Raw genomic sequence first — 24195 nt, 5'->3', positions numbered from 1 at the left:
TTGGTAATAAGGCAGAAGAGGTTTTGAAAAAGATGGAAGACAAAGCTAAATCTATGCAAACTGTAAAATATTTCCTACAAGTGCAGCCACCCAGGTTCAGTAGGCACTGGCCTAAGAATTGATCCTTTCCAGTACCCACCAGAGCCACTCAGCTCAAACCCAGACACTCTAAAGGCTCCAGGTTTCAGTCACAAGGAACTTACAGATGAAAACAATGGGGTGCCTCCACCTCCAAATCTGGAAGTAGCAAGGCACCTCCCTACGGTAAACAGTCCGAATGACTTTCCTCTGCCATCTCCAAGCACTTATCTTTTGGCAGCCCCTTTGGGGGAAAACTAGCACTTCATGCACAAAATTGGCATGTTATTACCCAGGACAAGTGGGTTTTAATTATAGTATCCCAGGGATACAGATTTCATTTCCACATGTTGCCAATCCCAAACGGATGGCCAGATCTGCCACCAAATCAGTGGGCAGAGGACAAATCATGGCGTCCAATTCTGGACTTATCCATTCTAAATACATTTCTGGACATTCCAAAATTCAAGATGCTGACTCTACAACAGTTACTGCCTATGCTAGGCAAGGATACCTGGTTGGTAACTCTAGACTTAAAAGAGGCTTACCTGCATATCCCAATCAGGGAATCTTGCAGAAGATACCTCCGCTTCAAAGCAGGCTATTTGCATTACCAGTTCTCTGCACTGCCCTTTGGCTTATCTACTGTGCCCAGGGTCTTCACAAAGGGCCTGGCACCAGTAATTGCATTTTGCAGACAAAGAAACATTCAAATTTATCCCTATCTGGGCGATTGTCTAATTCAGGCAGAAAACAAGGACACTCTTCTACAGCATCTGGCATTTGTAAAAAGGCTTCTAACTTGCCTAGGGTACACCATAAATGAAAATAAATCATAACTGGTACCCTCTCAAAGAATTACATTCCTGGGTGCAAGCTTGAATACAGCTGCCCAGATGACTTACCTCACGCCAGAAAAACAAATCCAATTAATTGGCATGTTATTACCCAGGACAAGTGGGTTTTAATTATAGTATCCCAGGGATAGAGATTTCATTTCCACATGTTGCCAATCCCAAACGGATGGCCAGATCTGCCACCAAATTAGTGGGCAGAGGACAAATCATGGTGTCCAATTCTGGACTTATCCATTCTAAATACATTTCTGGACATTCCAAAATTCAAGATGCTGACTCTACAACAGTTACTGCCTATGCTAGGCAAGGATACCTGGTTGGTAACTCTAGACTTAAAAGAGGCTTACCTGCATATCCCAATCAGGGAATCTTGCAGAAGATACCTCCGCTTCAAAGCAGGCTATTTGCATTACCAGTTCTCTGCACTGCCCTTTGGCTTATCTACTGTGCCCAGGGTCTTCACAAAGGGCCTGGCACCAGTAATTGCATTTTGCAGACAAAGAAACATTCAAATTTATCCCTATCTGGGCGATTGTCTAATTCAGGCAGAAAACAAGGACACTCTTCTACAGCATCTGGCATTTGTAAAAAGGCTTCTAACTTGCCTAGGGTACACCATAAATGAAAATAAATCATAACTGGTACCCTCTCAAAGAATTACATTCCTGGGTGCAAGCTTGAATACAGCTGCCCAGATGACTTACCTCACGCCAGAAAAACAAATCCAATTGATGACTTACTTCAAACAATTGGCCACAAAAACCCAGTTATCTGCAAGACAAATTCTACAGGCCCTGGGGTTCATGGCTTCCTGCATTCTACTAATTCCATATGCAAGACTGCATATGAGGAAACTTCAATGGTACCTAAAAAGCTTATGGAGTCAACATTGTCACAGCCTGGAAATAATGATTCCTATAATTCCTTGCCTGCAGCAAGAGTTCCTATGGTGGGCAGAGGCCTGTCACCAAAACAGGGGACTGTCATTCATTCCACCCCCTGCCAACCAAACCCTGACTACAGATGCATCAGATTATGCTTGGGGGGCACATCTATGCATTCAGGGCGAATGGAGCACAAATCAAATGCATCTGCATATCAACCAGAAAGAGATGCTAGCTGTACAGAATGCTATGACAGCCTTCAAGGACTTTCTTCATCCAGGACAACTACTGATAAAGACGGACAACACCACAGTCATGTGGTACATAAACAAGCAGGGGGGTACCCATTCCTACCCCCTTTGCAGACTAGCCATGGCTTTGTGGAACACAGCCTTGACTCACCAAATACATCTACAAGCTCAATTCCTGCCAGGAAAGCAAAATACTCTGGCAGACGAACTAAGCAGAAATCTTATGGACCCACACAAATGGAAACTGGATCCACAAATCTTCAGTATGTTGACATGCAAATGGGGGAGCCCAGACATAGATCTTTTTGCCTCACCCCAAAACTATCAGTTGGATAAATTCTGCACAAGAAGCCATTACAAAAAAGCTTGGAAAGTGGATGCTCTATCCTTCAGCTGGAAAAACCTATCAGTCTATGCCTTTCCCCTTCTGCCTTTGCTCTCCAAGGTATTACTAAAAGTCAAACAGGAAAGCCCAAAATTTATTCTGATTGCTCCAGACTGGCCTCGCCAACACTGGTACCCGCTCCTATGCAATATGTCACACCTTCCTCCGTTGTACCTGCCTCAGACACCTTATCTACTGTCTCAGCAGAACTATCAAATTCTGCACACTCATCTCTAAACTCTGAATCTTGCAGCATGACTAATCAACTAATTTCACCAGTTACATCTCTCAGCAAACCTGTGATGGATGTCATTTTGGAGGCTAAAAGGCCTAGTACTAGAAAATCTTATGCTGATAAATGGAAAAGATTCTGTGCCTGGAATCAGGCACAATGAATAAACACAGCAATGCCCAATATTCCTCAGATTCTGCAGTATTTAACTTAGATGCTTCACAAGGGCCTATCTTTCTCTTCCATAAAAATCCATGCATCTGCCATTTCAGCTCATTACAACACAGAGCCTCCCCTCTTTTCTCATCCCCTGCTAAAGCAGTATCTCAGAGAGGCCAAAAATTTGAGACCTCCCAGGAGAGCACCAACTCCAGCATGGGACCTCAATTTTGTGTTGGAAAAACTCGCCCTACCTCCTTTTGAGCCAGCTGCTACTGCAGACATAAAATTTCTCTCTTGGAAGACAGCTTTTATTTATTTTATTTTATTTCAGTTTGGTGACCGAGGAGGTCCACTGGGCTTGAGAGCCCGTTTTCAGTGGAGGCCCGGGGAGAAAAGCTCCACAGTACAATGGTAAGTCACATAATGAAAGATAATAGTAAAAATACACTGAACTGTTATTACAATCAAAAATAGGTGGGAATTCCACAAAACAGTTAGAAAAACATGTATGAATTCATTTAAAAAACAAGCTATTAGGATTTTCAAGAGGAATTGTCCTGGAGGGTGAAAGGCATAGAACATAGGTTGAAAAAAAAGAAAAAGGTTTGTTAGTTATAACAACAATGTGTGAGTAAGTGGCAGAATAGAGGGGTATGAAGTTTAGCCAGGAGCAAAGGAGGAGGGGAGGTATAGAATGAAGAGTACAGTTGCATTTTCTTTGAGTTTGCAGGTAGCAGTGGAGTTGAGTTTTGAAGGAGTGTAGGTTGTCACATGTCTTTAGTGTAGCGGGCAGGACATTCCATTTTTTAGCTAGGGTAAAGGAGATTAGAATCTGACCAGCTGAGCGCTTAGATTTGTGGACGGAAATAAGATTTTGGTGGGAAGATCTGAGGGGTTTGGGGGGTATAAGGTTGAAGAATATTTGATAGTGCATGGCAGCTGCTAGGTTGGAATATAAGTTTGTGGGCTGAGACAATTTGGAGGTAGTCTAGTTGATTAGGGAGTTCAAGCCAATTTAAAGTTTGAAGGGAGGTGCAGTGATGAGAGAGGGAATTTGACTTGGTGGCGAATTTGGAGATTTTATTGTCGCATATTTCCAGTTTGGTGGTTAGGGTGGGTGATAGATTTGTAAGTAGAGGAGCACCATATAGAAGATATGGGAGGAGATAGGTAGTGGCCAAGGTCTGTCTAGTAGAGGGGGAGAGAAATTGATTATTTCTATATAGTAGGCCAAGTTTTATGTGGGTTTTTTTAATGGTAAGTTGGATGTGGGTATTGAATTTTAAGTGTTCATCAATGGTGACCACTAGGAGTTTTGCAGAGGGAACGATGTCAATGATGGAGTTGTTAAGGCTTGTAATTTGAAATGAGTTTTTGACAGAGGGGGTGGATTTAGAGTGAGTGAATAGGAGAATCTTAGTTTTGTTAGCATTTAGTGAGAGGTGGTTTTGGTGCATCCATTTTTCAGTGGTTGAGAAGGCGGTTTGGGTTAGAGATTTGAGTTCTGTAAGGTTAGGGGCATAGCAGATCAAAGTAGAGTCATCTGCGTATTGGACAATTTTGGTATTGGGAATAGCTTTGTGGAAGTCGTTTATGAAGATGTTGAATAGCAGAGGACCAAGTATGGACCCTTGGGGAACTCCTGTGGGGGTAGGAAGGAAGCTGGAGGAGGCTTGGCCCCATTTTCATTTAGCAGTCACTTCAGCTAGAAGGATTTCAGAACTACAGGCTCTCATGATAGTGGAGCCTTTTATTATTTTCTACCCAGACAGGGTGTCGCTCAGAACCAATCCATCCTTTATGCCTAAGGTGGTATCTAGTGTGGCTCTTAATCAGACTATTCATCTGCCAACCTTTTTCCCAAATCCACAGAATAAGGGAGAGCGGATTCTGCATTCATTGGATGTACACAGACAACTAAGATTCTACTTAAACAGGACAAAATCTCTAAGAAAATCTGAGCAACTACTGGTGGCATTTGCTGCAGGAGCAGAGGGAAAGGCTATTTCAAAGCAGACTATTTCAAAATGGATAAGCCATTGTATTTGTTTCTGCTACATGCATCGTGCTAAACCTGTTCCCAAGGGGATCAGATCCCATTCCACCAGGGCTGCATCTACTTCTGCAGCCTTTCTCAGAGGGGTTCCTACCAGAGACATACTAGAAGCTTGCTACCTGGAGCTCAGTTCATACATTCACCAAACATTACCATTTACCTCTCTTCATTAAATCCAAAGCAGGCTTTGCCACTGCTGTCCTGCAGGGCCTTATAGCTGCTCCTAATGCTGTATAATTCCATCCTCCCAACCATAGTTTTGGGATTCTACCCAAATGTAATGACTGCAACAGTGAAACACAAAGAACATAGTACAGTTGTGTACACTTACCATAAATGTAGATTTTCGAGGGTATTCACTGTTGCAGTCCTGGTTACCCACCCGCCAGCCCCCTACTTCTCTTGTTATACCTCTTCTTTCTTTTACTATGCTTAAAAGCCTTTTTGTTGTATTTGCTTTTATTTGGAGATATATTTTTTTGTGTTCTAAATTACATGCATATATATATATATATATATATATATATATATATATATATATATATATATTTTGCTCCCCATTTGGGGGGCACCTGACATCTGGGGCAAGAAAAACTGATGAAAATGGCGTCGGCTGCATATTTTATTCCCCTGACAACCTGACGTCATGGAAGAAGGGACAGCAACCGACGCAGGACCCAAGACTTTGTTAATCAGGCCGACTGAGGGCAACCTGTGAGCAGATTACCCAAATGTAATGACTGCAACAGTGAATACACTCGAACATCTACATTTATGGTAAGTGTACACAACTGTACTTTAAGTAATTGATCAATAAGCCGAGATGCTAGACTTTTAGCAGTTTGGACAATAGTTCATTCTAAGAAACTAACAAATCATAGTACCAGACAGTGTAACAAAGTGGAGAGGACTCTTCCTTGTGTCGACTGTGAAACAAACTGCATTCTGTGAATCCTAAGAAGAGACTGAAAAAACAAAATCATCTCCGAGCTGTTGGCAGTGCCCTTGACAACTATTTTGGGGTATAAGAAATTAACATATAATAAATAGTATGATTTGGATAGTTTGTATAGCATAGAATATCTAGATATAAAATGAAAAAAAAAAGTTATATTTAGTTTCATCATGGAATTCTCTAGCCTTTTAAACAAGCTGGTTGGAAGCCAAGTTCTGTTAAAATATAGTTGGGGATTGATGGTCTTGGTGGAATGGGCCAGAAAAGAGTTATATAACTGCTTCTGTCTAATTAATTTATGAAATACTAGATGGAAAAAGAAAATAGCTGTAACACATCAGGTGATGTTCCTGTGCTGAGCAGTTAGTACTAATCAAGTTACAGGGTGTCCTCTTATATCAAAATATTTAATTGTTTAAATGCTACTGTCTTCCAAAAAGTTGAAAATGTACAGCGGTGCACACAAAGGTAAGACTTGATAACTATAAGCAGTACTATCTGACTTCAGGTGCCTTCTGTAGTGAATAACTGTTGTAATGTCCTCTTCTGTGTTTTTCTGTTTTAACGACGCTTGGAAACTTGCATCTGTCTGCCCATATCATGGAATCATGTGCTGGTCTAGGAGAGAGAGTCTAGCCTGTGCAGTACTCTGTTCTTGCAACTCGGACAGTTTGAATCTCTGTCCTTACATTCATCATGCCAAAGTTTAAAGTTTCTTCATTAACTGCAGGGAAAGCTAAAGTCATGGAAATGTTCTATGACTGTCAGATTTTGTTTCCCCTTGAGCACTGTTTTTGTTTTTGAGTGAGAATCACAATGAGATGTACTTTCATAAATGGCAGTCTGCCCGTAAAAAGAACTCTATTTCTTAAAAAGGTCAACTCAGCAGCTCAGCCATCTACATTAAGAGGAAGGAGACTGGGGCCTGTTTGACTCCATTGAGAATGGTAAAGGTTTGCCAATGTAAGAATTTACAGAAGTTATCCCAGGCTAGTCGATTCTCAGTTAGAGTGTATTCTGTGTGGCGACATACGTGAATAGGCATTCCTTCGCTGAAGGTTGTGCGTTAGGCCCGGCAAGCCAGCACGTAAAACTCTGCCAATCATTAGTGGACCGGAGTTCCGCTGTGGCAACCCCTAACCGACAAAAGCCGAAAGACACAAACAAACATCCCAGGCTAGGGTTAGAGCACCAAAAGTAGAGAGGGAAGAGGCCAGATATTGGTCATACACTGCTCCTAGTAAGTTTGTTTTCAAGGTAACTTTGTGATTTTCACATACTGTCAGCTCCTCCTTCACTAGGAAGAGCTAGCGAACTGGTGTAATTTTGGTAGCTACACTCTGTAGGGAGGGGGTTCTCGCTTCCTCTCTTGTTATCAAACAACTGGAGTATGCTTGTATATGGCCTGCACCAGTAGAGTAGTCCCTTGAGTTTCCTAGTGCTAGCTCACTGGTGATACTTTGTATGAAAGACTGTCCTGTCCATGCTTTCCCCCTGAGTACATGTGTACTATCCAGCTCAGACTAGGGATTTTTTATCTGTATTTGTTGACCAGGAGAATCTGATTTGGAAGAATCCATTTTCAGTAGAGTCCTGGGAAGAAATAAAAGTTATACAAGGTACTGAGTAGTGAGAAAAACATGATAATAAGAGTGTAAGAAACTAACAAGACAAGCAGAATAACAGTATAGTCTATGAAGTCATGTAGAAATTGATACCAATATGTCAACAGTACTCTTCAAATATTCTAAACATTTACTTAGCATTTAACTTGATAAGTAAACTGATGCACGAGTCAAGGACATAGGTAACTTTTTGATGGCTGCAGTAAACATTTCTTTCCAGATACTTAAATGACAATCCTATACAAACAGGACACAATGGATGGGGCCAGGCCCTAGATGTACACAAATAGTTTATTTAGTGGGAAGTGTCAAGTTGCTTCCTGTAGTCTAGGGTTTGATTTCCTCAGCCTTTCTTTTTTCCAGATATGCGATTCTGAGGAAGTCGCTTAACCACACAGTACTGTAGCACAATTGGGGAAACTTGGCCAGGCTGCTCAGTGTTCTCCTGGATGGTATGTTTATTAAGTATTAATGTACCTGTAAACCTTAGAGATGTTCTTATTTTCCTCTGTACCTCAGAAAGAGACTTCTAAAGACAATGACTTTTTCCCATCCTAACCTACCCTACTGTACTCTGCAGCCCTCCCTGTATGAAGGACTTTATCTTTGGAGAAACCCTTGGGCTGATGAAGGCCTTTGTAAATTAGCTTGAGACCCTCCATACCTTCCAACCTGGAAAACACTTGATGAGTGACTGGGTAGGAAGGAGGATTAGTCTTGGACCATCTAGTTAAAAGTCTTTAAAATGAGGACAGAGACCAGAGCTGCTCCTGCTCTAGTCAGACAGCTGGTCGCTGATTTTGTATTTGAGCGCAAAAAAAAAAAAGATAAAATTGTACATTAATTACAGAGAAGCAGCGCATGTCTGGCTTCTGGCCATAGACGAAAACATCCAGCTTTATAGAGGTTCATATTCCTAGGAAAGTGAAAAAGCTGGTAGGGTATCAAAGTTGCCATTCCAGCCTCTTTTGGAGTTAAGCATTCAGGAGTCATTTCTGGGTAAGGTCTTTTTGGATTGGGTTACCCCAGAGATGGATCTGCATGTGACTTAAGGGAATGTGGTCCTATCTCTAGTCTTTTCAATTTAATTGGGTCAGGGAAGAGTTGATGATGTACTCGTTCTCCTTTGTATGCCAAGGAAGATTCTTGCATACCTTACCAGTATTCACTTTGAGTCTAGCTTTAATTAAAAAATCTGAGAAGAAACACCACGACTCATCCTTCTTGTCTCATGGCTGAAAAGGGTGTAGTTTCTGATTTTCAATCCTCTGCAAGAACAGGATCTCCCACCAACCCAATTAGAATAACAGTCTAGTCTACTTCACAGTATGACCTTCATTTAGCTCCCTTTTTTTCTGCCTGATAATCAGAGCTAAATGGAGCTACCATGAAGCTTTCCATTTGTCAAATATATTCGTCTGAGTGGAAAAGGTTCTTCATTTGGGCAGAAAGGTATCATTTGCCAGCTGTCTTATTCATTTTGTAGCTGATCCTGACTAATCTCAGTCATGTGATTGACTTGGGTCTCTGTTAATCAGTGGTCTTAGTGCATGTGTTGGACATCTCTGAACAGCATGCCCTTTTGAGGGGTAAGACTGTTGGCCAGCATCAGCTGGTTAAAAACTTTCAAGGGGGCTCTGCATCTCTGCTTATCATTTCAGAACCCTTGTCCTGTCTCTCCCATTCAAACCTCTACTTTGTTGGTTCACCTGTGTACAGAGGATCTTGGACTTAAAATCTTTAACCTTTTGGAACCATACTTGGACTTTTCATAAGAAAATGGTGAGCCTTAGAAGTGACCCTAATTTTATTCCTAAAGTAATCTTGGGGCTGTATTTAAACTGGTTTCAAAGAAGAAATCTGTGGAGAATGGAATCACATCCTTGTTGTAAAGAACCACCATTTAAACCAGACTAGAGGCAGAAATTGGAGAGAAAGAGACCTTTATTTCTCGGACAAGTGCCACCAACTCAGTTTCTGCTTGAAAAAGTTAGAGAAGTTCAGTAATACCAAATGTTAGGCCCCTCCCTGAGAACAGGATTTGCAGTGGTGAAGCAAATGCTTTCTATCCAGCTGGCTAACTGCATAATTTTTTCAACAGAATGTAAACGAACAGTTGAAGATTGCTACTTTCAAAAGCAACTTCACCCGATGCATGCTGCATGTGACCTTCTCCAAGCATTATTGTTTTAGCATTGATTCCAGGAGTCTGGCATACTGTGACATGTCTGTGTTGTATGATTTGACCTTATGAGTACTTATCTTTTGTCCATTCTCTCGCTTCAGTCCTTTGGGAAACTTAATTTTCAGTGTTTGGTTTCTTCATAAGTGTTACCCACTGCAAAAGATCCCCCTCCCCCAAAGTCAGATGTACAGATGTTTACTTGTCGTATCATTTGATCTGCTGAGAGGTCTTTCTGCATGGGCAGTTTATTACCTTTTCTTATTTTCCTTGTATCTGGATGCTTGCTTATAAAGTTTCCTGCCCATCAAACAAGCAAATGTTTATTTTGTTTCTATTATTTCTTGTTTTGTAGTCTGTGCTTGGGGCGGCCACGGTGGTGCAGTGGTTAGCATTGCCACCTCACAGCAAGCTGTTCTCAGGTTCGATCCTCGGCTGGGGTGCCTTCTGTGCAGAGTCTGCATGTCCTCCCTGTGGTCGTGTGGGTTTCCTCCGGGTGCTCCGGTTTCCTCCCATATCCGAAAGGCATGCTGCAGGTGGATTGGACACTCAAAATTGGCCCTAGGTGTGAGTGTGTGCATGTGTGTGCCTTTTGTGGAAGGTTGGGCGCCGGGCTGGCAACTCGACACCGTAAAACTCCACTCCCAATCATGAGCAGACAAGGTGATCCGCTATGGCGACCTCTAACTGGGGAAAAAGCCGAAAGAAGAAGAAGTTTTGTAGTCTGTGCTTGCCTGCTAGGTGGGGCTCTGAGTGTTTCATGGGCTAGACTTGCTGTGCTATTACAGTACAGGATTGCTGAGATATTTGCTGGATTTGTTCCCTGGACCCTAGGCAATGAGGTAAGAGAGATGAATGTTGGTGAATTGGGGACAGCAGAAGATGGAATTCCATCAGTTACTCACTGCAGAAGACCCTCTTCAGATCAAATGGTAAGGTGGTTAACAGATAACTAATCATCTATCCTGTTCCTTCTCAGGATGCTGATAGCTCAGAGCGTGTCCTCACTGCTATGCGATGGGGTCTCATTCCTTCCTGGTTCCCGGAAAGTGATCCTTCAAAAATGCAGTACAGCACCAGCAACTGTCGCAGTGATGGAATGATGCAGAAGAAGTCTTATAAGGTATGTAGTATGTACTTAAACTGCCTTACATTTTATTGTCATTGTGATAAACCCTAGATATCAGGTTGAAAGCTACTTTTCTTGACAGTATTGTTTTCACTTTTGAGCTCAAGATCATATTTGATCTGAAGTAGTTACTTCATTTGCTCTGCAACCTGTGGGTATCGGATCCGACTTCGGATCAGAGCCGGCAGCTTACCAAGCTCCAAGATCCGAGCTCCTAGCTCCTCCCCCTACCCATAATCCCTTGCTACCAACCACATTACCTCAGATCGTTTTTTGCCGCGGCTGAAGAAGCTTTACTTTTGAAGAGCTCCTGGCTGGGTGAGATCGTTTTCAATCTTTTTTCACCAAAAAACTTCAAAATCGAGTGTGTGTGCTAGTAAAACCTTCTACCCCCTTGTTTATGTTAGTTTTTTAAATTTTTACTGGTACAGTAGTTAGTTTTCTTGTCACTCCCCCTCCCTCCTTAGCGTTTGGATGTGTGTGCTTCAACATGGTGGAAGGGCCTAAGGCCATTTTTTCCAAATGTACTGAGTGTGGCCACAAGCTTTACCCAGCTGATGGCCACACTCAGTGCGTTTTGTGCCTGGGGGCAGCCCATCTCTCAGAGGCCTGCCAGATCTGTGCGGCCTTTAACCCCCGGGCACTTCGGGATAGGAAGAACAAGCTGATCCTGGCGGGAAAGCTCCCCCAGGAGTCAGCTTCTTCTTCCTCTCCTGTTCGGGCTCCGGCTGCGGCCTCGGCGCCCTCTGTTCCCTCAGCTCTACCCGGGACTCGACCACTTTGGGTTTCAGCTAAGGGGAAACTAGTGCCTCCTCAACTAAGGAGAAGAGGCACAAGGATAAGGAGGGACATAGATCCCATAAAAGGCGGACCGAGTCTCACCCCTCGTCTCCGCCAGCTAAAATAACTAAGTCTCCTTCGGGGGTCTCCGGACTCTTCTCCTCTCGGCTCCATTCGCCTAGCTTCTCGCCGGAGGAGGAAGATCGGTCTCCCTCGAGGTCGTCGAGGCGGCCCTCCCATCCCACCTCGACTACCTCTTCCAGGTCAACAAAAAGCATCTCCGAAGCGGATATGGATCAGATGATGCCCTCTGGGGGGGGGAGCGCGGCCCCCATGTTTGCCCCGATCACTCCTTCTCCAACTCGTTTTCGGATCTCGGAGTCATCGGACCCGTGCCCATTCGGAACCAGGGAATTGTTGGCGCCGATAGCGCTGGTCTCTTCGCCGACTATGCCCTCGAGTTTGTCGGATCCGAGCTCTCGGGGCCGAGGGCTGAGCATCGGATCCGAGGGAGTTGTATCTTTGGAGCTGTTGGGTTCGGAGCGCACCTCTCTCTCGGCACCGACTGCTTTGGCTCCGACCCCGATCCCTTCCTCGGAGCCGAGGAGATTGCTCTCAGAGGCTGGCGAGGGTGAATCTCCTTCGGCTTTTGAGGTAGTGGAGAGGGTACTGTCGAGATCCTCCAGATCCCCGGTTCGGGCTGTGGATCCACCCGTACCCCCACTGTATGAGGGTCTGCCTTCCATCTTCCGACCATCTGGACAGCCTGCCCAAGCCCTCCAGCTAGTTCCTGTTGAGGAACAACAACCCGTGGACGAGCCCTCTTCGGATAGCCCCACCTAGGAGGTATCTCGGAAACGTCGGTGCAAAAGGAGGAACCTGGACTCCCCCGAGTCTGTTACCACTGACACGGACTTAGATGATAGGGAGGGATCCCCAAGGTCACCCCCTGAAGATGTCTCCTTTGGATGAATCCATGTTCCTGGAGGCGTTTGAGGCAGGCCCATCTACTTCTTGGGTATCCCCTCCGGCCGACCCCCTGGTGGACTTAATTACCACCAGGGCGTGGAAGGAGCCTGACACCGTGGAGCCAATACCTAGGCATCCCAACAAAATACTTATCCCCCCCACAGATAGGCAATCGTGGGCCAAAGGATCCCCTGTTGATGCCATGTTGGTGGCGGCAGCCACCAAGAAAGAACTCGCTCAGGAGAGTTCTCTGGTCCACCCGCCAGATAAAGAATCTCGAGCGTTGGACCGGATTGGGAAGCGGATGTTTGCTTCAGTGACCTTTTCTATAAGGGAGCTGAACTGTATGGCACATACCATCAGGCTACAGTGAGACTTGATCAAGGAATACGCTGCAGCCCCCCCCAGAGTCCATGTCGGTCGGAGACAGGAATGTGTTTACGACACGAATGGCCACTCTGAAATCCATCTCCAATACGTCTATGCTGCTCCCCTCTCATGCTTCGGAGGGAGCCGCTAGAGCCATCGGAGCAGGGGTCGTCTTACGACATCACGCCTGGCTCTGTCTTTGCGACTTCGTGGATCCCTTCAAGGCGTCCTTCGCGAACGCCCCCTTTGACGGTTCTGCTCTTTTCGGCAAGACCGTCCGCGATACGCTGGTCCAAAGCGAAAAGGACGGGAAGACGCTGTCTTCTGTCGGAGTCCGCTTCTCTAGTCCCCAAAGATCCTTCTCCAGGAATCAGAGGGGACAAAAGAAGCGGTGGTTCCGCAAGTCTCAGCAATCCCATCCAGCTGCGGACCACTCGTCCTCTAGAGGCAGAGGAGGACAAGGTGGACGCCGGCCCAGAGGCAGAGGGGGGCCGTGTAATTTCGGGTTTAGAGAACCTTTCTCGGACAGACCCGTGCAACAGCCCTGAGGGCTTGCCCGATTGTCCCTCTCTGGAGGTAGTCGGGGGGCGGTTGACGGAGCACCTGTCAAACTGGGAGTCCCTTACAACGGATCGATGGGTGCTCCGTATCATTTCCAGAGGTTACTTCATTCCTTTCCTAAATCTTCCCCCCAAAACCAGACACCTCCCCGATGTACCCTCCCGATCAGAGGGAGGTGGCGGCTTTAGAAATTTTAAAGCTACTATGGAAAAGAGCCATCCAGCCCGTCCCCCCAGATCAGTCCGGATTGGGTTATTACTCAAGGTTCTTTTTGGTGCCAAAGAAAATGGGGGACCTCAGAACCATCTTAGACCTTTCCGCTCTGAACCTGTTTACACCCAAGGAAAAGTTCCAGATGGTCACTCTTCAATCTATCCTCCCCCTTTTGCGGGAGAATGACTGGATGTGCTCCATAGACCTCAAGGATGCGTACTACCACATTTTAATGGACAGACGATCCAGGAGGTTTCTCCGCTTCCGGCTCAGAGACAGTCATTATCAATTCAGGGTTCTTCCATTCGGCCTCACTTCAGTCCCCAGAGTGTTCACCAAAGTCATGGCGGTGGTTGCTGCCCACCTGAGACTTCAGGGCATTCAGGTCTTCCCGTACCTAGACGACTGGCTCCTTACCGACCAACAGGCATCAGCTCTCAGTAGCGAGATTACGCACTGACTCTAGCCCACAACCTAGGCATTTCAGTAAACCTGCAGAAGTCCTGCCTGTGCCCCACTCAAGCCCTGGAATTCATAGGGGCCAGGTTGGATATTCGAATCTTTCGAGCTACCCTAACATCAATCAGACTGAACAGTTTGTCTTATCAGGTGTTAGCCCTTCTACGGAACCCTTCTCCTCCAGCGGAGTTAGTCCTGAGGGCACTAGGGTCTATGGCAGCTGCGATCTGTCTTTCCCTCCATGCCCGCCTGCGAATGCGGATATTGCAATGGACCCTTCAAGTCCAATGGTCCCTCTTGCTCCACCTGTTGAACACGCCCATACCACTGAGCAGAGTTTGCAGGGACTCTCTTCTTTGGTGGTTGCATGCGTGGGAACTCAGAGAAGGGAGGCCCTTTGTGATCCCCCTGGTTGAAGCCACGTTGACCACGGACGCTTCTCGCCTCGGGTGGGGGGAGCATTGTTCAGGCAGATCCGTTCAAGGCATGTGGACTCCCCTAGAGACCGCATTGCATATCAGTGCCCTAGAGATGAGGGCGGTGCTTTTGGCATTGCAAGCCCTCCACAACCTTCTTCCCCTGGGGACTATTGCGATCCAGACAGACAACATGTCTGTAGTCTGGTACATAAACAAACAGGGAGGAACCAGATCTTACCCCCTGTGTCGAGAGGCCATGAGAGTTTGGAAATGGGCGATCTCCACCAACCGCTTTCTGGTAGCAACGCACATCCTGGGACGATCCAACATATTAGCGGACAAGCTAAGTCGGGTGCCCCTCACTCCGTACGAGTGGTCGCTGAATCCATCTGTTGCGAAACAAATCTTCCACAAATGGGGTCAGCCTTGCTGCAATCTTTTTGCTTCTCCTTTAAACACAAAATGCAGTGAGTACTTTGCAATAATTCCCCCCAGAGGGGAAACCCCCAGAGACGCTCTGGTCCATGCTTGGCCTCCCGGGCTCCTTTATGCTTATCCTCCCCTTCCTCTCATGATGAAGTTCATTCAGAAAGCCTGTCGGTTGGGGAGCAGAGTTATCCTCATAGCCCCATTCTGGCCTCGGCAGATCTGGTTCCCCTTTCTGCGGTCTCACAGTGTGGCTCCTCCGTGGATTCTGGATCCCAGTCCAGAACTGATTTCTCATCCCACGGATTGCCCAATGCCCAACCTGGTCAGCCTCAAGCTTGCGGCTTGGCTGATCCAGTTCCATTAATGGCTAGGACTCCCAGTATCTCATCTCCTGTTAAGGCCATTCTGGTTGCGGCTCATAAGCCATCTACCAGAAAACTTTACAACAGTAAGTGGAAACGTTTTTCCATTTGGGCTGAAGATAAGGGCTTGGACCCATTTACTGTCCCTATCCCGACCATCCTAGACTTCCTCTCATTAATCTTTCATCAGGGAGCAAGCGCTTCTACGGTTAACCGCATTTAAACTATTCGATGAATATGTCACAGGGCAAGGAGGTAGTTGGCCAACTACATGGAATTGCCCTTTCCTTCGCTATAGTGCGATCTCGGAGTTGGTATATTTAGTTAGGGGGGTGTTGGGGGCACAGCCCCCCACCTAATGATGGTTTTTAATTTTTTTTTTTCTGAACGGCCACGTGAATTTTTTCACTATTTACAGGTTTCTCGTATTATGTGTCGACTGTTATGTAGTCGCACATATGCACTTTCATTGTTCTGATATAGACCCTCCAAATGTTATTTCATCAATATAAAATTTCCGTTAATTTCTTTCTGGCCATATACTGTGACAGGACAAGTCCAAAACCTGTCATATTTTACCACATTTTTTCTTTGCAGTATGGCCATTTTTGTTTTTCCTTTTGCCCAAAGAGGTGTTTTCCCCCCCTTATTTGGATAATTAAGTTTTGATATCTGCAGTAGGATGCTATCTTGACTGTTGAATTCATGTTGATAATCACTAAACATTCCTGCTAGTGATGTCTGAAGTTAAACAGACTACAATTTAAAGCTGTTGCTTGTAGGAAGAGCTGTTAGGAGTCCGCTTGATTAGGAGTCCGCTTGAAATCTGAGGTAAAAAAAAAAAAAAAAGATTCCAGTCTTTAAAAGCATGCTCTTGAAATATTAAAATGTTTATCAGAGCTGAGATTCTGACTCCTTATCTGTTATGAAACTGCTGTCAGGTTTACGTTTTAAAAGAGATGAACTATCTTACCTTGGTTTCTTTTGCAACTTCCAAGCATACCAACACTGAAAATATGAATAAAGGCCCTTGAAAAGTAGGGGCATCAAGCCAAAAATCGGGTCATCTAATTAGCATAAAATTTAAATACCAAATAGCACATAAGTCTTCCTTTTTCCAGTAGGAATATGGGATATTACTCAGATGTGCATATTAAAAAAGTGAGAAGCAAATAATGGAAAAATATAAGCACATTGTTAAAAGAGACTGTGTAAAATCTGTAGACTCGGACAGTTTGAATCTCTGTCCTTACATTCATCATGCCAAAGTTTAAAGTTTCTTCATTCACTGCAGGGAAAGCTAAAGTCATGGAAATGTTCTATGACTGTCAGATTTTGTTTCCCCTTGAGCACTGTTTTTGTTTTCGAGTGAGAATCACAATGAGATGTACTTTCATAAATGGCAGTCAAAAGAACTCTTAAATTTCTTAAATTTCTTATTTCTTAATTTTTATAATAAAATATTTTATAATAAAATAAAATTTCTTAAAATGGTCAACTCAGCAGCTCAGCCACCTACATTAAGAGGAAGGAGACTGGGGCTTGTTTGACTCCATTGAGAATGATAAAGGTTTGCCAATGTAAGAATTTACAGAAGTTATCCCAGGCTAGTCGATTCTCAGTTAGAGCGTCTTCTGTGTGGCGACATGCGTGAATAGGCGTTCCTTCGTTGAAGGTTGTGCGTTAGGCCAGGCAAGCCAACACGTAAAACTCTACTGCCAATCAGTTCCGCTGTGGCGACCCCTAACCGAGAAAAGCCGAAAGACACAAACAAACATCCCAGGCTAGGGTTAGAGCACCAAAAGTAGAGACAGAAGAGGCCAGATATTGGTCATACACTGCTCCTAGTAAGTTTGTTTTCAAGGTAACTTTGTGGTTTTCACATACTGTCAGCTCCTCCTTCACTAGTAAGAGCTAGTCAACTGGTGTAATTTTGGTAGCTACACTCGGTAGGGAGGGGGTTCTTGCTTCCTCTCTTGCTATCAAACAACTGGAGTATGCTTGTATATGGCCTGCACCAGTAGAGTGGTCCCTTGAGTTTCCTAGTGCTAGCTCACTGGTGATACTTTGTATGAAAGACTGTCCTGTCCATGCTTTCCCCTGAGTACATGTGTACTATCCAGCTCAGACTAGGGATTTTTTATCTGTATTTGTTGACCAGGAGAATCTGATTTGGAAGAATCCATTTTCAGTAGAGTCCTGGGAAGAAATAAAAGTTATACAGGGTACTGAGTAGTGAGAAAAACATGATAATAAGAGTGTAAGAAACTAACAAGACAAGCAGAATAACAGTATAGTCTATGAAGTCATGTAGAAATTGATACCAGTATGTCAACAGTACTCTTCAAATATTCTAAACATTTACTTAGCAAAATTCTGCCATTAATGGTGATTTGCATTTGCTTCTTAAAAAGGGATATTTAATATTGTATCCTTTTTCTTTCTTTAAATTAAATTATTGCTACTAGTATGTCAGTTGTGTAGTTTTTTTTTTTTTTTTTTGCACTAGATAGCTTCAGAAATCCCTCATGATAGGAGGGATTCAGAAAATTGTGTAAAGGGAAAGTAAAGCCTGAAAACAGTGACATAGCTCCAGAAATAGGTACTTCATGTAAAGGGTAAATCAGACCTGAAAAATAAGACTATTCGTCCAAAACAGGGACAGTTGAAAGGTCTGCTTCCAGGCTGTGGCTAAAAATGGATCTTTGTATCAGTCCACCACCTTGGTTAACAAACTCCAAAAAATAAATAAATTAAAAATGTTGAGTTGATCTGAAAGCTGTATCTTTGTGTAATGTACTCAATATAACAGTACATCTTTGAGGACAGCCTACTGTACCCACATTCTGATTTTCACCAGTACTGTTTTCCCCATGAAGGCTAACACTAATCTTGCATCTGTTAAGGTTCTGATGCAGTTAACACGGCTTCCATCGATTCTCTTGAGAATTAAGCCCTTTAGGAGCATATGCTTATAGAAGATAAATGTCAAGTGTTTGCAAAACAAAAAAGATAATATAAAATAAAGTGTAGCTGTAAAAGGCTTTCTGAGAAGACTTTGGTTTATTTATGATTTATTCACAAATGTGTGATACCACAAGAATGTGAACAGCATTCTGAAACATAAAAATATCAGAAAAAAAGTGTTTTTTTGCAGTGGGCAATCCCCACTGCACTCTCCAGTGTAGGGTCTGTACCACCCACACCTCAGCTGTTCATATAGACTAACTCCAAGTTTGCACCATCATAGGTAAAGGAGAAGTCCATGGTGTAGACTGGCAAATCAACCTTCTGGGAAAAAGCCTGGCAGTCATACACTAGTGATCGACCATATGAGTGTCTATCTTTAGTATTTCACAAACAAGCCTGGCTTCCCACTAAAAGTAATCTAGTGGGCTTTCGTATATCAAAGCTTTACTGCTACACTGACCTTTCCTTGAAGACCTACTATTGTGGTATCTTACATAATTGTATTGCCTTTTTAGGTAGGATCACTGTCTCAGTAAACTATAAAAGTTTGGATGAACTTGGTAACCCTTGTATGGTGGACAGTTATAGGATTGTATTGTAGCTTTGACAAATCCTTCTAGACTGAGTTTACAGCTTGGTGGATGTTGCAGCTTCCAAGATATCTTGAAACGATACATATTTAAAATGTGCTCTCGAAGTAGCCGTTGGTCTCTCAGAATGTGCTATAATAGTGCTGTTGTATTTTATCATAACTGAGATGCTTTCTGGTACCTGCTCCATTTTGTTTTCTGTTTTAAGAAATCTACTTGGCCTGGTGTTTTTGTTCTATGTGAGAGATGGACACAAGTTATCTAGGCTGTACTTTTCACGTTTTTCATCAGTTAAATTGTCTCGAGTGCTACTTAAATACTCAGTGAAACTGTGGACCTCTGTCTTTGAAAAGATTTGAAGTCTGCATAAACTAAAGCACTGTTGTTTCCAACCCACTCTCACGTTAGTTGATCTGCTTTTTAAGTCTGGTGATTTTAAGCTGCCCACCCCTAATGTAAATTGAGCTTTATAGGCTCCTCCCTTTCTCCACTTTTGTTAATATCCTGAATTATTTATTTGCCTTTCCTTGTTTTTATATTGAAAAAGTGCATTTTGCTTCACATTGTCTGTTCTACTTGATCTGACTTCATTATCTAGCTAGCTGTTGGATAAAGTAGCATATTTTTATTCTCTAGGAAACAATTTTTTTTACGCAAAAGAGGTCAGTAGATTTTCTGCCTAGTGCACTGTGAGGTAGCCTGATCTGTTGAGGTTGGGGAAACACCTGAGAGTTCTGAATGTAGTTTTATTGACTGGAGGGCTTATTAATCAGCTTATCTTGTTTTTTAGTGCCTTTATAAATTTTGTACAATTGAATGGCTCTTGGCTCATTTATTCAAAGCAAAGTGCTTTTATTGAATACTTACACTTTTATATACACTGTTTAAAGTGTAGTGCTGTATCTATATCTTTAAGTTTGTAGTAACATTTCACTCCAGACACTCCTTTACTTTGCTTTCACATTGGGAGGACTGGGACTGTTCATCTGGTAGCAGTAGGTGTTTCTCTGGTCTGTCTGAGCTGAGAAACGCACACAAGGGCTCTTAAGTATTTTTTTACACTTCTCTGCACTTGATTTGCACTGTTCTGATAACCTAGATAGCATATACTAGATTCAAGACCTGCTGAATCTAGCATGTTATTGATACACTTGAGCACTAAACCAGCCATCTTACATTAAGGGCTCCCCTGCACCCTTGTGGCAGAAGAGTGTGGATCCAGCCTTGACTCAACTGGGGATTGCTAGAAGAAGGTTAGTTGTGTGCTTTCCTATCGGTAGATCAACTTAAGTATTTTAATTTCACCTGTATTTAAGCGTCGCATTTGCACATTGCAGCGCATCACACAACAGGAGTTAGGTATGCCCTGTATAGATGCAATCATTTTGAAACTCAGTTTTTCCCTAGACATCTGTCAATGGAACCCTCCCAAACTTCTCTACTGCACCATGGGTGGACTGAACAGTGTTGCCACACTTGTCATCCATAGCCTTCAATAGTACAGGCACTTTTGTTAGTCCTAGCACAAAAACTGCTCAAACTAGCCCACTCCCTTTTCTAATAGTACATACAGTAAAAAATTGCTAAAATGGACAGGCAGTTTCCCGTCATTTCACCAGCCAGCCTGATTGACATGGACATCCTAAGACAATGTAGTAATTGCCTCATGTATACTGACAACCACTTGATCCTAAAACAAAGAAATATCCTATCTGAAATGTGCGGTGGTGGTGCTGCGGTAGCGTTGTCGCCTCACAGTTAGACGTTGCTCGTTCGATTCTCAGAGCGTCTTCTGTGTGACGACATGCGTGAATGGGCGTTCCTTCATTGAAGGTTGTACATTAGGCCTGGCAAGCCAGTACGTAAAAATCTACTGCCAATCATTAGCGGACCGGAGTTCCGCTTTGGTGACCCCTAACTGGGAAAAAGCCGAAAGATCCTATCTGAAATGTAATTACACTATGAAATTGGAATCAATTCTGTCACGTAATAACAAGCCAGACATCAAACCGGATGTCAGCACATACAGTTCACCTCTCATACAAAATGAGGTCACGACATACAAACCCACATATGTGGAGGTACTCATTAGAAGCCTACCGAAAGATCAGAGACCTCCCAAATGTAAACTACTTGCACACGCTACTATGCAAATAGAAACCACTACGCATAATAATACATACACAAATGTCTCTGCAAATAAGCCCCTAAGGCCACACACCTCAAAACCTAATGTTTTGGTCATAGGTGACTCCATAGTGAAACACACAGATGTCCCCTTCACCGGGCTGGACAAGGAGAAAGTCACGGTCAGCTGCCTGTTCGGTGACAGGCTCCATCAAATCACACATGCACTCGACTCACTCAACAAGTACCATTATGATTCTGTTGTAGTCCATGTTGGGATGCATGACTTGTGAATTACCTCGCTGAACTATATGAAGAGAGACATGATGACCGAACTCTCAGATTGTGTCTCAGGCAAGTATGACCCTAGCCCTAAGCAGCATTCTACCTTCACCCAGGATGATGCCACAATATAAACAAAAATAAAATGATCAACTTTAATAGTTGGCTTAGCTTGTGGTGTCAGTCCAGAGGGATCCAGTATCTGTCAGCCTGGGAAGACATGGTCGTCAGGCCACACTGCTTTGCCAGAGATTGTCTGCACCTGTCTCCTATAAGCTGCTGGATACTGGCAAAGGCACTTGCCTACCCATAGTGCCTTTTTTAGGCAATGTCAAAAAAATAAAATTTCCAATTTAGCAAAATCCACTCCAGACAAACTCAAGGTTCTGCAGTTTAATGCTAGGACATTTCCCTGCAAGCAGTCCTCACCTTGGAAGATGGTGACATTTGTGCAGTCACTGAGATATGGTTCAAGGCCTCAGAGAGCATCCCAGCCATGCAAGGCTACAATGCCTTCCACATGTTTAGACCTCAAAATGAAGGTGTATTCATCTTCATTAAAGCCAAGTACACCTCAAGACTGGTCATGTAGTACGACTCTCTAACTACTCCGTGTCCAATTAACTGTAGGCAAAATTCAGTACCACATCATTGCTAGCTATACATCCCCCACCATGAACCAAGAAAAGCACACCACCTACCTGGACTTACTGGAGTCCCTCTCCATGGAGCCCAACACATTAGTCATGGGAGATTTCAACTATCCTTCCACTGACTGGGTGACATACATGAGCACAAATATGCTCCCCCAGAGGTTCCTGGACTTTGTCAATATAAATGCTCTGGAACAGATAGTGTACTCCCCCACAAGGGGCTCACATGTACCCCCCCTCCCCCAGGTCGGACCATAAATCGGTCTCATTCAAAAGTAACTATTGAACCTGTCACCACGACAGGAACAAAAAAACTACAAAACTTTTCCAAAGTAAACTACAGCCTACTAAATGATGGTATAAAGTTTTTATACCCTTGCAATCATAGCCAACAATAACTCCTATGCAGAGGTGTACACCAATGCCCTGTATAAACATTTAGGCAACTGTATAGACTCATGTATGCCTGACTAGATTAAACCAGGTCCTCCGGAAAAAAAAAAAGCCACCCTGCTGAACCTCAAGTATAAACAGGTTATGTAACAAAAAGAAGAAACTGATGTCGAAGAACAAGTGGGAACTGATTTAGCAGAGGAAGAATTCCTTCCACAGCTTAAACAAACAAATCAGAAATCTTGTGAAGTCCTCTAAAGCAAATTATGAATGTGAAGTAGCATCCCTAGCTAAGTATAATCATAAGGCATTCTTTAACTACATCCGAAATGTTAAAGGGAATGCCCAGCTATGTGCCACACTGATAGTAGATGGTATCACTCATAGTATACCGGTGGAAATTGCCAAACTGCTAGCTGACAGATTTGGCGCAAAGTTCACTTGCTGTCCCCACCAGCCATACCTCAAAGCATTACCTGACAGCAGTCCTCCTCCTAGTATCTCTAGAGATCAGGTCATATCTGTGCTCTCCAAGGTCAAATACACTGCTTCAAATGGGACAAGATAACATCCCAGGTTGCTTATTAAGCAATCTAAAACGGGACCTAGCAGACTCACTTGACATTCTTTTTAACCATAGCCCGAGAACTGGCTTTGTTACAGCAGAGTGGAGAACAGCAACAGTAATCCCCTTGCACGAAGGGGGACCATCAACTGACCCTGGGAACCATAGACCCATAAGTCTAACCAGCCTCATCTGCAAGGCCATGGAAAAAAATCATCATGGGCCTTATGGAACACTTGCAAAGTGAAGGATTTAGTGTAGAAAGTTTAACACAGGATACATCACAGCATGATGGAGCAACGAGTCCCCAAAGTAAGGAGAAACAGGAGGATTAGGAGACATCTGAAGGAGAAATATGGACATGGGAAAGAAAAAGAGATTTAATATGGTGCAATATTTATGTAAAGGAGAAAGCAAAACTAATCTAAACAAAAAGAGCAGCACCAAACATATTTGAAGAGAAATGTACGCAAATGCATCCAGACATTAAAAATTTGACAGTACAAAAAAATAAGAAAACTAAGAGGAAAAGTAGAAAAGAGGATTAGTAATAGAGAAGTTAAAGAACTGGAAACTGAGGTTATGGATTACCTGCAAAGCAAAGGATTTGGTGTAGAAATAATAACTCAGAAAACATCACAGCAGGATAGAGCAATGGATCCCCAAGTTAAAGTGAAACCAGTGGAGTGGGAAACATCTCATCAGTTCCCAGACAAAGATACTTTGGAGCCTTCCATTTAAAGCCAGTACAAATGTCCAGTTGGAGTTGCACAGCAGGGGGAGGAACGGGAAATTGTGGCAACTATGATGCAGCCAGTGTTGTGGGGTGATAGACCAGTGAGTTCCCATATGAAAAAGCAATGGATGATGCAGGATGAAACCAAAGGGAATGTGGCACAGGAAGATGCTGTGGAACTACCTATAGAATGCCCACAGGAAATGGAGAACAAAGAATATGCTCTCAGTTTACAGGAAAATGACCTAAGAGAAGAGTTGCTTGGTTTAATAGAGATGGACAGACATATTAAGATTAGTGAAATAAACAAACTACAGAAAGTCAACAAAATCCAAAAAGTTAGAAGTGGACTGTCCACAGAAATTAATGCGATATAACAGAAATCAATAGGATATAGTACTGTGCAGCTAAACTGATAACCGATATAACCTTACCACAAAAATACACGGTAGTAAGAGAAAAGGGGAGAAATTGAATGCCATCATGGAACTATCGAATAGAGAAATCTATAAACCAATTAAG

At 43.5% G+C, this 24195-nt stretch overlaps 1 protein-coding gene across 3 annotated transcripts in view; it reads left to right on the top strand.

The window, feature by feature from the left end:
* Positions 1 to 24195, top strand: part of HMCES (5-hydroxymethylcytosine binding, ES cell specific) — a 749892-nt gene that overhangs the window by 212777 nt on the left and 512920 nt on the right. For all 3 annotated transcript variants that reach the window (XM_044078418.1, XM_044078419.1, XM_044078420.1), the window contains exon 3: positions 10647 to 10790. In XM_044078418.1, the coding sequence (XP_043934353.1) occupies positions 10647 to 10790 (144 nt within the window). The remainder of the gene's footprint in view (positions 1 to 10646; positions 10791 to 24195) is intronic.

The sequence above is a fragment of the Protopterus annectens genome, chromosome 7.part0 (assembly GCF_019279795.1).
Source record: "Protopterus annectens isolate FY-2018-M chromosome 7.part0, PAN1.0, whole genome shotgun sequence".
Lineage (NCBI taxonomy): Eukaryota > Metazoa > Chordata > Ceratodontiformes > Protopteridae > Protopterus > Protopterus annectens.
Note: the sequence above shows the minus strand (reverse complement) of the source record. Positions and strands in the feature narration are given on the sequence as shown.